Source organism: Lathamus discolor, chromosome 5, assembly GCF_037157495.1.
Source record: "Lathamus discolor isolate bLatDis1 chromosome 5, bLatDis1.hap1, whole genome shotgun sequence".
NCBI classification, from domain to species: domain Eukaryota; kingdom Metazoa; phylum Chordata; class Aves; order Psittaciformes; family Psittacidae; genus Lathamus; species Lathamus discolor.
In genome coordinates this window covers 39,541,491-39,557,893 of record NC_088888.1, presented here as the reverse complement: position 1 = coordinate 39,557,893, position 16,403 = coordinate 39,541,491, and the positions used below count along the sequence as shown (strand labels likewise).

Here is a 16,403-nt window from a genome sequence, read left to right as displayed (position 1 = left end):
GCTGGAGATGAACTGCAAAATAACATACCAATTGCTCCTCTGTCAGCAGGTGGCTGCATCTGGTCCAAGACATTCATGACAGATACGTGCCTTGGGATATAAAACACAGTCTGGGGAGAATGGCCTTGCTACAGAAACTCAGCTATAGGCTAGAAATGTCAGTGTGGCAGCTTGGGTTGAAGTTTTGAGATGTTTCCACAGAAAGAGAGCAATGATTCCCAACCATGTCGTGGTTTAAGCCCAGCCAGTAACTCAGAACCATGCTTTTTGGTTTACTTTTAAAGGAATACAGTAAAACAGAAACAGACTATAACATACAAAGTGAACTGTTGCTCTTTTGGCAAGTTATGACACATCCACTTTTAAGTGACCAGGACAAACCAGCTCTGCTTTCTGCCTGTTTTTACTGAAGGCTGAGCTTCCTTCCACTCACACAGATTTTCTTCCTTCCACAGCTTCACGGTGGCTGCTATTTGCTAATATGTGACAACAGCATCTTTAATCTGCTTGTAAGCAAGAGGTGGCTGGCCGAGTCTGATCAGGCGACAAGCCTCTACTACAAGCAGTGTAGTGGCTTCCACTGTGCTGCAAATCCTGGCCAATTACAAGCACTTTGGGTTTGATCACACCAGGTATTCAGAGTGAGAACAGAGCTATTGCTAAGCACAGAGGTCTTCCAGAGGTTGAGGAGAACTGCGACCTGCACCATCCCACAAATGTGGTGGGTACGTATGGGGCAGCAATGGACATCACACAGTGGGCCATTAATCCCATGATTCTTATTGAATTTGTCAGCTGTGCTTTTGCACCCTGGGAGCTCATATGTTCATTCTGGCAGCAGACTGCTGCTGTAGTTCTCTGTTAGCTCCAGAGTTACTGATAACCTGCAGACTAGTCCTTTGGATTATCATTGCATTCAAAAGAAGATTCATAGCAGCTTGCTCATTAATCTTTCCTTGTGTCTAGAAGCAGAAAATATCTAAATGGGGAGTAATACAGCAAGGAAAGGATACAGGTTCTTTCCCTCACTTCCTTGATAGAGAAGATGTGACCTAGTTGTAAGGGTCCTTAGTAGCAAGATGGTATTGGACATGGGGGGGGGGGGGAGGGGAGGGTTGTGGTGTCACTTAAATTAATAAGGACTATATCCAAAAACATCACAGATGCCACAATGCCAAGCATTAAAGCATCCAGCTCTGAGGTTTAAATCCAGAAACCTGAATTATGCAGCAAAGCTCCCTGTGGAGGGTACACAAAGCATAAGGCACTTTGGAACAGCACCCAGACAACCAGCCTGCTGACTGGAGAAACTGAATTAAGAAGAAAATGCTGAAGGAAGGATGAGAAAATAGAATTGCAGTGGCTAAGCTTCAGTGCCCCATTAGGCCATTGTTCCACAGCCAGGTACCAAACATAGACTATGCCAGCATTTCTTCCAAAGGCAGAACAAATGCCCTATTTGCCAGTTTGTATTTATAATTTGTAATTTGTATTTATATATAATTTGTATTTATATTTTTGTCCTGGGTTCAGCAGCAGCAGTCATTTTTCTCCTTCTTAGGAGCTAGTACAGTGCTGTGTTTTGATCTTTTGGCCTGGGAACAGTGCTGATAATGCCGATGTTTTCAGTTGCTGCTCAAATGTTTGGTCTGGCCAAGGACTTTCTGAGCCTCATGCTCTGCCAGGGAGGAGGGGAGGCCGGGAGGAAGCAGAGACAGGACACCTGACCCAAACTGACCAAAGAGGTATTCCATACCACAGCACGTCATGCCCAGGATGTAACGGGGAGTGACCCGGAAGGGCTGGGACTGCAGGGTTGGAGGAGGTATCGGTCAGTGCTCTGCTGGGGGGAGTGGGGCAAGTTATCGGTTGGCTGGTGTTGAGGTGTTGTATTCTCTTCCCTTGTTATTTTCCTTTAGCATTATTATTATTGGTGGTAGCAGTAGTGATTTGTGTTATACCTTAGTTACTGGGCTGTTCTTATCTCAACCTGTGGGAGTTGCATTCTTTTTGATTCTCCTCTCCGTCCCTCCAGGAGCAGGGGGAGGGCAAGAAGGGGGGGAGTGAGTGAACGAGGTTTGTGGTTGGGTTTAAACCACGACAATTTTGTGTATATATATAAAATATATATTATATATCATATATATATATCTAATTTGTATTTATGTTAGTAATATGAGTGCTATGCCAGGGATGTAGTATTTGCAATGGTGTCATACCTCATCCTTCCCACTGCTGTGTACCCATTTTTTCCAAGAGCACAGTGGAGACCAACTGACCTTTCTCTGCAGCTGAAGGGGATCTGAACCTAACATTGCACATTCCCGAGGGGCACACCACAACCATGGTGCTTACTCTTCACTTCCACCCTATTCACTGGTCGGGGGTGGAGGAGAGCACAAGTGGATGAAAAGGTGCTTCACTGCTCCAAGAAATTCTTACACATTTGAGCAACCTGGTCTAGTGGAAGGTGTCCCTGCCCATGGCAGGGGGATTAGAACTAGGTGATCTTTAAGGTCCCCTCTAACCCAAATCAGTCTGTGACTCTGTGATTTCACATAAAACATTCCCAGGTTAAAAAGCACCAACAATTTCTCCAGGTGAGAAGAGCGGCACAGGATTCCCCTCCTTTTCCCTCTACTTTGCCCATATTAATGTACCAACTACTATGCTACTTGCTCTTGTTTTCCTTCCTCGGGTCCAAAGCATCATGAAGCAAACTGCCTGTGCATGTGTATACACACACAAATTCTTCCTTCTCCAATTATTTTTATGAACAGCTTCCACAGTATCTTACATAGAGTTTGATTTGGTTGGCACCTTCTGAAAAAGAATACTGTGTACCTACCATACCAAGCTCTTCACAGATGGACAAAAAGACAAGAGGTAATTCACCCTGAGCAGATTAGCATGGGACCTGCTCAAGATTCAGACTTCTGAGAATGCAAAGAAATATAATGTGTTAGGAACAATCTCCCAGGTAGAGAGCAAAGATGCATTTCTGAGATAAGAAAATGTGCAATGTTTTCCTATCTCCTTTGTGTTGCTATTTTGGACATGGCTTTTTAAGCCAACTCTAATCTGCATCCAAGTTCACCCAGAGCCAGAAGGACTATGAAGTTCTGTTTCTTTTTCAAAGGATGTTTGCAATACACATAGGCATTAAGATGATGAAGCCATAAATACATGTGATGGTCAGTGCAGCCATAGAACATATTTGCTTTATAAATGTATGGGTTATTCTGGAAGTTACTCTTCAAACAGCACCCAATATACCAAAAAGCACAGACACCCAGATATGATGAAATTTGCCAGACTGACCTTGTTCCTGCTTCTGAGAAAGACACCAAATGAGATCTCCTTCCCTTTCTGTTGGTCAGCTCCTCATTTTGTTTTCCTTCCACCTCTTAAATAACATACTAGCTTAAACTCAAACCAAGGCAGTCCAGAACTACCACAGGAACTGTAGGAGTCACCTGTGATAGTCTATGTCCTGCTGCTGTATAAAGTCAGAGTAGATGGCCATAACAGGTTGTCCTTAAGTCACAAATTCATGGATTTCCAGTGGACAACACATCAGATTATGATTAGCTGAAAGAATTCTCAACAGAATAAATTACCCTAGAGCACCTCTTATAGGTATTCAACGTGCAACCCAGCAACACACAACACAAGAAAAGAAAGCCTTTTGTAGGCAACCCACTGGAAAGTTACTGGTTTGATTTCTACAGGAAGACAAAATTTTGTATGCAGCTCTTACAAAAAATTATACAACTATTCAAAAACAAAGAAACAAACAAAATTCATCTATTTAACCTGTTCCTGGCTAAAGTGGATATAGTATCAGCTGGTTTGCTGAATTCACACGTTTATATTTAGTAAGCCTCAGTAAATTATCTAACAGTTACTCTGTAAGTAATCTTTCTCTGTCAGAAAACTTACCCATTACAATGACAAATGCAAAACTAGCCAGTGTCAGTGATGATCCACTGCTGATCATGTTGATGAGCAGCTTGAATAAGGGATATAACAGCAATAAGGCCCAGAAAAGCCAGTTCAAAAGTGTCCATGGTCGTCGGGGTGGTACTATAGGGACTGCTGGGTAGGCTCCTGTTCGGTAGTATTCTTCCTGGAATGCATCCTAGTAGGACAAAGGAGGGCAACAATTAAATCCCCGTTTGCCAACAAAACTAGCCATTCCTGACTTTGATGTTCCTCTTTTTGTAACTATAGGGGGCAGATTGAAGACCAAATCATGGCTGGAAAGCTTGTACTTTGGAGTCAATGAACATACAGTCAAAAACAAGAGCTTACGCTGATGTGCACATCCTTTCCTTCTCTTACACAAAGAAGACTGAAAAGTAGTGTGCCTGGAGAGTATAACAAGCCCAGTAAAACACGAAGGGTGAGGGATGTACACTCCTGCATCAATGCAGACATCACCCTTGAACCTCCTGCAAGAGCCACAGCCACTGGCCAAATATTGTCAGTAAGACAGAAAGGCTTTCGGGCTACATGTTCTGCAGCCGACACTGTGTTCAATCATGTATTCTCCAACCACTGCTCTAAAACAGCATCCGCACCCCTGTCAGAAAAGTGAGCACACACCATCTTGTCCCATGCTCCAAAGAACATCACCCTCTGCTTTGTCCCATAGATGCAGTGTGATTCATCTTGTTCCCATGAAGCTTACAGGAAGAAAGTGTGGGTGCTGCACCTCTCTACAGACACTTGAGCATGCAATCAGGTTAGAAGCTCTCACTGTTTTTGACTCAAAGGACTATCCCTTTTTGATATAATATGAGGAAGATAATGGGGCATGGTTTGGGTTTTTTTTGTATTGTGGTGTGTGTTCTTTGCACAGAATACAGAATTGAGTATCCTTCTCTAGAGGCCATATGGGTGAACAGCAATGCCTTCAGTGATGTGACCAATACAAGATACCATAATAGGTGGGGAAAAAAACTTCCTACTGGTTCAGAAGCAAACATTATTAATCTGTGTTATCAAATAAAACTGGTTAATTAATGAACTCAGAATTAGACATAAAAAGGAGCCTCAATTTAGTCAGAATGAAGTATTAAATTTCCTCAAAGAAAGGAATATTTCACAAGTTTCCAAAAATTCTGGTAAAGCCAAGATTCCCTTAATCAACCATAAGATTATTTCTACTGTGCTATGATTTTACATTTACTTACACTCCAGCTGACAATTCTTTGCTTATTTAATGGCAACTTGAGCAATTACAGGCTGCTACCATTTTATCTATTTCAAAGGGAACATTCAGCTTTTAAGAGATTACACAGTAATTAAAGCATTGCACTGTCTTTTTTGAGATTAGAAAGATTATGAGTGTTTTGCACATGTGAGCTAGACTATAGTGGGATCACTATGGCACATTAATTAGCTGTCTTCAACAAATTACTGTGTATGAAGTTTTCTTTACAGTGCCTTGAGGATTTTGGTGTATGACTGGCTTAACACAGAGCTACTAATCATCAGTAAATTGAATTCTACTATATACAATTAGGTTTCTAAACACCAGTATTACCCAGGAAAGTTAAGAACTTCCAGCTATTATTGGTATCACCATTAGGGGGCTTATTACTACAGAGAGCAAGGCAGTCTAGCTTCAAACAAGCAGCAGTTTTCTTTGTTGGCTCTGCACAACATCAGAAGCAATAAACTATTGACCACATCTCACCAAGAGGTTTGAGGCAGGGGCAAAATGATGTCAGTGCCATCACCTCCGCTACACGTTTTACGTCGTGGGGAATAGCTCTTTAATTCAGTTATGATTCCTTACCCTAAAAACATTCCTATTTTTCAAGCAGAAGAGATCTGCGAGTTGATCAGTCTTCTAAGCTTTTGCAAGAACGCCTATGGTTCCCATCAACAGCTCAAGTCAGCATTTAAACCCATGATGGATCTCAAAATTCCCCTCGGTCACCTTGCCCACATCAAGTTCATTTAATTTCTGCACACAGAACTTGTTTGCAGTTTATAATAAATCCCAACCAATCAAGTACCATATCTGGACATCGAAACATGCTCACTCTAATACCCTCACCAAATCTGTGTTACTTCAGACAGTGAGGTGTGTAAGGCAGGTGGGGGGAAACTGGGAAACATAAGTCACCTTGTGAGAAGCTATCTGGATTCTTCCTCCCCGCTCCCACCAGGGAGGTCTGACTGCAGAGGTATGCCACTGCTCTTTCATGAGGAAGCTTATGAAGAATGTAGTATCCAAAAATACATCCTTTGTTGCCAGACACAGGCATTCTGTGCACTTCCCCTCTTCAGCTGTGCTTTGCTAGTTCCCTGGGGCATTTCAGCATATATTTTCATGCCCTGCTTTCTGTGCTTCTTTTACGAGTGAGAAGAGTTTAGAAGCCCTATTTCTTTTTAATGGAAATTAAGGTTCTCATGCAGAACTTCTATTTCAGGTGCTGAGGTTGAAAGGAGGTGAAAAAAAGAAACCAAACATGCAAGGGCTTGCCAGGTTGTGGCTATTATACAGTACCTCTTCAGAGAAGGCACTAAGACGCTCAGCATGGTCCTTGTTATAAAGGGAATCTTTCTAGCAATGGCAGCTCAAAAAAACAACATTAAAAGGAATAAAACCCCAAGAAAAGGCAATGTGCAACTCAAATCGCACCTTTGTCATAATGTGGCACTAACTGATACAGTGCTGGCCATCTGTGGAAGGAAAAATTACAAAATTCACCCAAGGTGAGGAAGAAGTACATGGATGTCTTTGGTTTAGAACAGCACAGTGCCATTGTTACCCAGCAAAGCCCTTGTTCACTACCTTTTCATCAGTGGCTAAAGCAGAAATTGAAGGTAAGTAGCAAGGACATAAACACACCAGATTCCCACAGAGCAGCATCTCAGATTGAGGTAGATGCAACTGTGATCAGGCAATGAAGTAAAACCAACAGAACAAGCTTTTCTCAGACTCTCACTCCTTTAGTCATGATAGTTTAAAAAAAATAAGAGTAATGTCCCTTCATGTTCACTAAATTGTTGATTTCCTTACTCATTCAAACAGCATTGCGGCCCTGTCACCACAAGTACACAGCACTCCAGCCTTGACCTCCCTACCTTTGGCACAATCCTGCTACTAAATCATGCTACTAGAGCATAACTCAGCACACAGTATGTAAGTCTTGAGAAGGTACCAGAAAATTGTAAAACCCACTGAGAATAAGCAGTGATACATGCACCATAATGCAAGATAAAACAGGGGCTGTTTTTTCAGTAGTGTGCATACTTGTCTTACTTTGAGACAGTAAAATGGAGTGTTACAACCAAAATACACAAAGCAGGGGATGAGTGTGTATGTTGTAATTAATTAGTGCCCTTTGAAGACAGCTTTGTTACATTTTATCACAAATATTTACTGACTCTGAAGACATTAGCCTGAAACAGATTTCATTTTTGGAAACAACATGTAGGTGGCAATGCTGCTTGCTATCCAACCTAAGACCAATTATCTTTTTAGAGATGCATGGCAGAAAGGTGAAACAGAATTGCAGTATTACCCCGCAGATAGGTTTTCATAATCTTGGACTCTTGATGAAGTTGTCCCTGCTCTATATTCTCCCAGTCTGATTTTACAGAGACATGGGCTTGCATAGAGTGGGAATGACTGCAATGAAATAACAGTCTCACTACTGTAAAACAGCTGAAGAGGAACATACTACCTTCAGAAAAAGAAAAAACCATCAAACAAAAAAACCCCAAGCATTAAAAAAAATGCCACATCTAAAAAGGTTTTAATGGAGAGGAAAACTGAACACACATTCCTTCCTCCTATACTAAATAGGAAATTACGGATTTAAACAACCAGCAAACACAATTGTTATGAAGAAAGCAGCACAGTTGTACTCTCTGTATTAGAAATAACTAAAAGTGTTCACCAAAAAGGGAATAATAGAAAAAACTTGAAAGTAATTACTTCAAACTATGTAATAAGGGGCTCAGGAAAACAATCACCACATTCTCATTTGATATATTCTTGTCTTGCAAAGATCTAAACAGTTCTCTGGAAAATGAAGCAGGGTTACAGATCAAGTCACAGTAGCAGAAAGTGGACTTTTTGCAACATCCAGCTAACATGGTGTTCTGGGTAGAGTGCAGCAAAGGGCACAGCAGAAACCTTGCTGCCCAAGTGAGAGGAAACCAGAGTAGCTATATTCTATCACTTCTAAATCCAAAGCACTGCTGTATTCCAGTCTGAATACATAAGTTAGATCAATTTATTGAAACAAACGGAGCTGCCAGGCCCTCATGCCTTGCATACCCCATGACTCCCACTGACTGAAATGGGAGTGCTGCATCTATTCAAACAGTGCATCCCCCAACCATTATCTCCTATGTTCATAAAAACAAAAGCCATGAAAAACAGATTCTGAAAGTCTGAAGGATGCATATGGAAGTATTTGGAAAATCAAAATCAAAATCAGCAGCATCTACAAACACACAGTCATTATTATTCTGCCCCTATCTTATGTAATTAGGAATCTTAGATGTATGCCTTCTACGCACACAATGTGAAAGCAATTTATCAGCCTGTCCTATTACTGTTGAAGCTTTGCTTTGGTAAAAAACACAGGGAAAAACAAGGGACAAAAATTCTAATACACTAAAGCGAAATATACCTCATTTATCCCACAAGTTACTTCTTGATTTAGGAGGTGCCTTTTAGTGGAAGGGAGGCCTTCTACCAACCAGGAGGTAGTTGTGGTTTTATGTATCCTAATGCAACTTTCTAAGAAGAGTTTTAAAACTATTCTGTCAAGGCTTGCTCAAGTTTTCTTTCTGTTGCTCTTTCTGTTGCAAAATAAAAGCAACCACGACTGACAGAACAAGACCAGATTGCCTGGAGAAACAGAGCACTTCTGAAAAACAAACAAACCAGCCCCAACCCCCTGAAGCAGGACCACCACACATGTGCACCAGCAGTACAAACGACTGAGCACTAGAGGCTCACAAGTGCTGTCTAGACAAAAAACCAACCTTTTCTTGATACAGCTTGTGAAGCCAGTTAGAACATTCCTGCTCATCTTCTGGGACTTCCTCTAGTGGAATCCGCCTGCCAGTGGTAAACAAGAGAAATTGAAGAATATTAAATACTTCAGCTCCCATGAACAGCACTTACATTACACAGATTATCCATCTGACAGGAGACTCAACTCCATATTCCACCTGTTTTTAATCTGTGGTAACAGCTCCCAGATCAGCAAAGCACAGTTTGCTTCTAGAAACCTTCAGTTTTCAGATGTATCTGAAATGGAGAGATTTAGATTTCTGAAACAGTAATGCATATGTCTGAGCTCACTAGAGCCACCTTCCAGATAAAGGTTTGCAATTTGCTGTTTCCAAACAAAGGTTTTGAATTAATTAATTTCTTACCTCACCTGTGGAGTTCAAGGCTGTGTTTAATCAGCTAGATATCAGAGATTAAAACCAAACTATTCTTATACCGAGGGTGAAGCAATCTAGTACTAACATTTCCCATTCCTATAATTTTTGTTACGTACAGCTTGGCTGGAAAATTTCCAGCAAAACAGTTCCTATCACTGAAAACCCCCCTCTTGACAAAACAAAGATTTCATCACATTACATGAATTTTGGTCACTAATCCTGCAACAGAAAAAAAATCCCCTTGTCATCCTCATTTAGGTATGCTAATAGCAATACTTAACAATTTCACATTTTTCAATATGGCATATATGGTAACTAATGTACATTAAGAACAACATCAAATTAACCTCCTTCAGCACAGGAGACAGCACTTTTACAGTCAGGACACTCCTGTTTGCAGTTAATAAACTAAGAGGTATAATAATACTGGTTTGTTCCTTTATTTAAGAAAGTCATAAGATGACAAACATTAGACGTCAACACAATTTTAGCAGAGACTAACAAGAGCATCCAAATTTTGCAAACTTCTCCTGAGTGCAACACCTGCAGCACTTCACTAAGCAAATATGGAGACTTTGAAGAGCATCTGTAATGGGCCCCAATTTATTGCCAAAACAAATTTTGCCATGAGGTTTACCATTTACCATGTCTGCAAGAGCTTTTCAGGAAGCTCAAAAGGACAGAAGAGCAAATAGCTGACCTGAGTTGTGAACAGCAATTTCCATGCTCTGCCAGACTGACTTGCAGCAGGACGGAAGGGCGTAAAGGGAGACACAGTAAGATGCACACCTCTGCAATGTTGGGAGGAATGGCCCAGGAAGGCAGGGCCAGTTACTTCTCCATTAACACATGGCCACCCAGGCCATGTACACCAAACAAAAGGCTACTAGGCTGACCTACCTATGAGACCCAAGTGGGGATGCAACTTCATGTTGCATCCATGAGGAATCAAAACAAAATTTCCTTTTACCCGTGGGCAAAACAGATCTGAAGAAAATGCATTTTTTCAAACAGGCAGAAGAAGAAAAGGTCACCCTACTCCACTTGACGTTGGTACCCAAGATAAAACAGTTGGACTAGCCAATTATAGCTATAAAGGAGTTATGATGAACTTGTGGGATCACTTCTAGGCTCCTATGCTCCAACACTAAACCATCGCACACCCTGAGTGCCTGCAGCATGGGTGCTGCTGGTAGAACCCAGCATGGAAATAAGGGCTTTGGAACTGGCCTTTTTCCACGAGGATTATGGGAAACTGTTGGGGTATTCATCACTTATAGAAACATTTATGATACAGAATCCAGGTAATTTTCTTTTCATTGAAAAGCCCCTTCTTGGCAGGGAGGGAGTCAAATACATTAACAATTACATGAAGCAGAGATAGGAACAGTCCTGGGCCTGACCTCTACCTGAGTGGGAGCTGTTGTGGCAGACAGGTGTAAAGCCACTCCATCTGAACACTTAGTAGGTATTTGGTATTCTGGCCAAGTGAGTGAAAAGAGGCCCCACTGTTGCTGCTGAGCTGACAAAGACACAAAAGTGAAAAAGAAAATAACAGAAAAGTCCTGTAGACATTCGCAGGGTCCCCACATATTTACAGTCACAGAACTTTACAGGAAACCCTTCCCTCCGAGTTTTTATCTGCAGTTGTGTGAAGCCAGGTTGGTAGAGATTTGCTATCCATTACCTACTCAAAAATACTTCCTTATTTGTGCAATTGTGATTGCAAGCACACACTCCTGTATGGCAAAAAGGAATTAAAATATGGATTACTTGCCTTACATATAAATCTGCATGATATTTTTTTCCATTTAGAACTCCCAGCAATGTTGGATTCTCGTTATTTCTAAAATTGAGGGTAGAATCATAGACTGCAGAAGCTACAAGAAGAGAAACAGGTTATGTTATTACTATAGAATGGAAATAAGTCATTCTCTCTCAGACAAGAAACTTATTTAAATATGAAGTCATTAGCAATAGCACCATAGTTTGAGCTGTCACCAAAGCAATGACAATGGAATATTCAACATGCAGTTTTTATGAAGCCAAATAACCAGCAACCCTTTCAGGAACTGCACCAGTAGAATAGAATGGTTTGCTCTCCACCCTTGTCTACCATCAGGTGCAGGATGTTGGGACACAGTTACAGTTTCTTTCAGTTAATATACCTAGGACATCCTACGAACCAAATGGCTTAAAAACTATTAGTATTCTCAACTCACTGTGAATGACACAACTCCCCTCCAAATCTGTGTAAATAACCAGGCACATACACACTTTAATATTGACTAAGACTGGGTAAAGTGCGTGAGGCACATCCCACAGCAAGAGGGCTTAATGCAACTATGAATCACAGTGGCTCAAAACAACCTCCCGTTCATGTTCATTACTTGATAACTGAGGCACTTGCTATACAGCAAAGGCAGAGACACGATAACAGACCACATCCTGTGTGAGCTGGGCTGCTGCTATGAAGATGTGCAGCAGTGAGGGATATAACATATAAGTTTCACAGAACAAAACTACAACCAAGCTTTAAGCCTTGAGAAAACACTTTCTGCAGTTCAGGACTGCGTGTAACAGTAAAAGTATTTGCAATGGTTGTTCATAGTTTAACTAGACAACATTAACCAGTAGTTTCTACAGAAAAAGCATTCACTGTTTCAAACCACATAAAGTGTTTCAAAAAAGTTTCTCTGAAGACAGCCTGAGAGACACTGTTTTCCTGATGTCACAAAATTACTAGATAGCAATTCATTCTCTTGACACTGAAACCAACTGTGTATGGTGGTATGAACACTACGGTCAATGCCAGCCACAAAACTTTGATTTTTTTTTCTATCAGAAAAGCGACTAACATACCCTTCACAAGTAGCCTGCTACATTTTACGTTTTCTGCTCTGAAGTTTTGCAATAACAAACACTGAGATAGATGAACTATTGTGAAAGCTCCTGACCTACCTAGGAAAGTCTTTTATTAGACAGAACAGATTTGCTTTTCATTTTGAAACCTCTTTAGCTACAAGAGATAAATATAGCTTGGTCACAACATTCACCCCCAGAAACTCACCACATCATTTGTTATTGCAAAACAATTCACAGCGCAAAACAGAACAGCCTGGCTTCAGCTTTGCACGGAAATCCTGAAAGCAGAGGCCAAAACACTGTCGCTGATGCAGACTGTATCCTTCATTAACAACTCTACTCTTTTTCTACTACAGTTGGGTTTTTAGCCCAAACTCAAAACTACAACACATAAGTGAAAATCTACTTCGAGCACACTACTCTTGCTGTGCAATATAAGTAGTAAACTGTATTTTGAATAAACTACCTCCCTCCATTTTTAAGCTGCTTAGTGTAGAAGGATTTTACTAATCTACTCTAATTTACTAATCCTATGTAATTGAAAGAAGACAAGAGCACAATTTGATCTACACAAGGTAAGCTTCTCAGTTTATTCTATAATAGCCTGAGTTTATTCTAATGACAAAAGGAATGCAATAAGGGAAAGTATGATGCACACAGCACTTGTAACACATCTGCATTTGAGTTTTTATATGGATTGGGTTCTTGTTCAGACATACTGGAAGATGCTTCTCTTGTTCTGAAAAAATTGAATTGGTCAGGAACATCTGTATGTGCTGGTAACTTAACACAGAGTTTTTCTTCACTCCAAGGCAAAAAAAAAAAACCCGAAATCCAATCCAGATTTTAACCAGTCTGTAGTTTGATATTCAGTCCAGTCCTTTTTTAATATCACACTGAAATCTTTCGGTGCAAAGCAATGCTAAATCCAAGACAATGATAGCATATGCAGGAGCAAACAGACCTCTGTCATATCCAGATAGACAACAAATTGACTTAAGCTTTTCCATTTTGTAAGTGCAGAAGAACAACAGTAGACATGTCAAAGAAAAAGACTGCATGGAATTAAAACCTGCCAGAAAGCTTCCACAGCCAAAGCAGCACTAGCATGCTGTGTGACACACTGGCGTTGTTTTTCATTAAATGCGTATTTCATAATTACATCATTAGAACTGCGTATCTCATGACTGTCTCATCTGAAAGCTGAAGAGTCCAGAAATTTCACGCTCTAAACCAAGTAAAAAACCCAACTCTACAGTACCTTGACAGCATCACGACTGTCTCACTCTCAGACTAATTTAGGCCGTGTTGGAGAAGTTTTGTTTCAATTGCAAAATCAAATGGCTTCTCAAATAATTTATCTTGAAACATCTTTTTAATTAAAACCCAAACACATTTCAGTATTTGGAAGCCTTTGCAAAGGCTCAGAACATATCCTAACTGAAAACAACATTTTTCCAGCTAAACTGCTATTTCCTGACAAAAAAGGCTGGGGTTTTTGTTCTGTTTTCTAATCTCTGTCCGGTTGTGATTTTTTTTATATATATTTTCAACTTTTGGTTCCTCGTACAGCATTCTGACAGACAGCTACGTATTTAAGATTTAATTTCTTAATTTCAACCCAAGAAATTAACTCTCTGGAGAGGATTTTTCTTACTTCATCTGTCCTCTTGAATTTCATACATTATTTTGTGGGCATGGTGGATTATGCCAGAACAATCATCTGACAAATGGGCAACGAGTATGCCCACAGATTTATACTAGCCCCTCATTATCTGAAGTGAAGACTGTTCAGAAAGGGAGAGGAAGAGACAGTGGAATTCACTGTGCTGCTGGTACAACAGCCACCTTGACACAATCCTTCAACATTTAATTGCTCTTGGCCAAAAATCACTCATCCTCTTCAACTTGGTACCTTGCTCAGGAGGATGACCAGGAGCCTCAGTAAACATCAAAAAAAAAAATAAAAAGGACTAAAGTGCAGTTCACGGGGAAAAAAACCCATCATTGCAAGACCCCCAAACACTGTCATATTGAACTACATGAGCACATCATCCTGGAATTTATTCTCACACCTTGCCTCTTGGACAGTAGTTCCAGCAGACACAATTGGAGGAAAAGGTTGGCAACTTGGAGTTATCTACAATCCATCATGAGGCACATTTTTAAATACATGTCTTAACTAAATGAAAACAGCTGAAAGGAACTACCTGATATACAGCCAGGCAATGAAAGTAACAGTTAAATACATCTTCTGCAATATTTATGACATTTATTTTTAATGTAAGTAATGGATGAGAGTTTTAGAAACAGACCTGTATTTTCATTTGCTTCCATGAACAGTATAGGCAGCAAACTTTGAAACCTAACACCAAGTTATTAAGACAGCAAACAGTTTCTAGAAATGAAGTTCCTGGGGACTGTGTCTGTACTAACAAACTGGCAGAGATGGTCACTGATAAAAATATCAAAACAAGTTAAAAAAAATATTAAGAGCACTCCTTTAAGAATCAAACTGTGTGAAGAGATCTGAATTTGTGAAAGTAAGTCTCTGAAAAGAATTCCCATTATCACTTATAAAAGAAACTAGTTAGGAGGGAAGGTTCTTTTCTTGTTATTTTGTGTGAAAGATATTTTTATCTTGCGCTTATTTTGACAATATGAAAGCAGTTTCCCATGTATGCACATTAAACTCCTTCTGAAGCTAAGTTTTTCAAAACAGATGGACTTCTCAGATTGTCACCAATGCCTTTTCCAACATACAGAACTAGTGCATCAGGTAGCATCAAGAGCTGACACAAAATTTTGAAAAGGACCTTTTTGTGCTTGAATTACAGCTACAGCCACAGAAACCAGCATCCATCCATCCTATAGTACTAGAGCCTCACAGGTTGAATCACACCCTTGTCAGAAAGGAGGAACAAATAATAGAGGAAAAGGAAATGCTGACCTCTTTGTCACACCCAGCTTGGAACTGGATCCAAACCATTTGGTTTGCCTTCAATGCTATGTCACACTGTGGCTATCTCCCTTGGTGAGGCATTCCAGCCAGGCCCACCACCCCTTGTGGAAGAGCAGAAGTGCATTAGCCTAAGTGGGAGGCCCCAGAATAGGCTCAGGCAGCACTCAGCACCAGTCTCACACTTTCAGACATGTAGGAATACCCCACTGCAGACTTGGCCACCAAAATGGGTGTGAATAGTGCCACATGGGATAGGTCAGCCTGCGAGATGTCACTGAACTGAAGTTATAAACATCTGCTTGTTGCCATTGCTGCTTCTTCAGAACAGCAATTCAGCAGTCACACCAATGCTGTTTGTTAGAAGTAATTTGAGGCTGTAATAGAGGGACACAGTCACTGGCAGGTCTGCATTATAAGGCAGAGCATAACAATAAAACTTAGGGGTTTTACAATGAACAAGTTAAAGAGTACTTTGTACAAGGTAAATATTCAAAACAAAAATCTGCCCAAATTATTACAGCATAAAGCCTCTGCATATATTGACACCTGCATGTAACTGCTTATAATGTGGGTATCAAAAGTCCATGCAGGTTAACAGAGATAAGTGGTCAAACCCTGTAAGTATAAATGCAAGAAAGGAGCAATTTCTAGACAGAACTTACATTTCTAGATTATGGACTTTCAAAACAGACTTTCATCACATTCTCTATTCAAAAAACATTTCTGGACTTCCTTGTTACCTGTACATATGAATGTTACAAGGAGCTCTGTTTACAAAGACCTTTCAAATACTCTTCACATGTACCCCTTGTCTCTAAAGAAGACAAACATTATTGTAACCCACACAGTAGCACTTATCTCACGCTCACTGCAAAAAGTGACAAGGCAAACAAAGCAACATACTCAGTAGATTCTGCAACACCAGTCTGGGGTCATCAGCTGTTTCCCTCAGGTATGTTTTTCAACAAAAACTATGAGAAGCTATGACTCTGTGCTTCTCCTTGAACCCTCACAGGGAAATATTACCTTCTTATTAGCTGTACCCTGTTTGATCTAGCAAGTCACAGCTTCTGGATTGATAGCAACATACACTTCTCTAAGTATGCAAGTAATCCAGAAATCTCAGGCTTCTTTTTCTGAAGGTATT

The 16,403-nt window shown here is 40.4% G+C and overlaps 1 protein-coding gene across 4 annotated transcripts in view; it reads right to left on the bottom strand.

Moving 5' to 3' along the window:
* The window catches only part of AGPAT4 (1-acylglycerol-3-phosphate O-acyltransferase 4), a 92,214-nt gene that overhangs the window by 6,630 nt on the left and 69,181 nt on the right, over window positions 1–16,403 (bottom strand). For all 4 annotated transcript variants that reach the window (XM_065680446.1, XM_065680447.1, XM_065680448.1 and 1 more), the window contains 3 exons: window positions 11,207–11,309; window positions 9,022–9,097; window positions 3,943–4,141 (listed from right to left, as the gene is read on the bottom strand). In XM_065680446.1, the coding sequence (XP_065536518.1) occupies window positions 3,943–4,141; window positions 9,022–9,097; window positions 11,207–11,309 (378 nt within the window). The remainder of the gene's footprint in view (window positions 1–3,942; window positions 4,142–9,021; window positions 9,098–11,206; window positions 11,310–16,403) is intronic.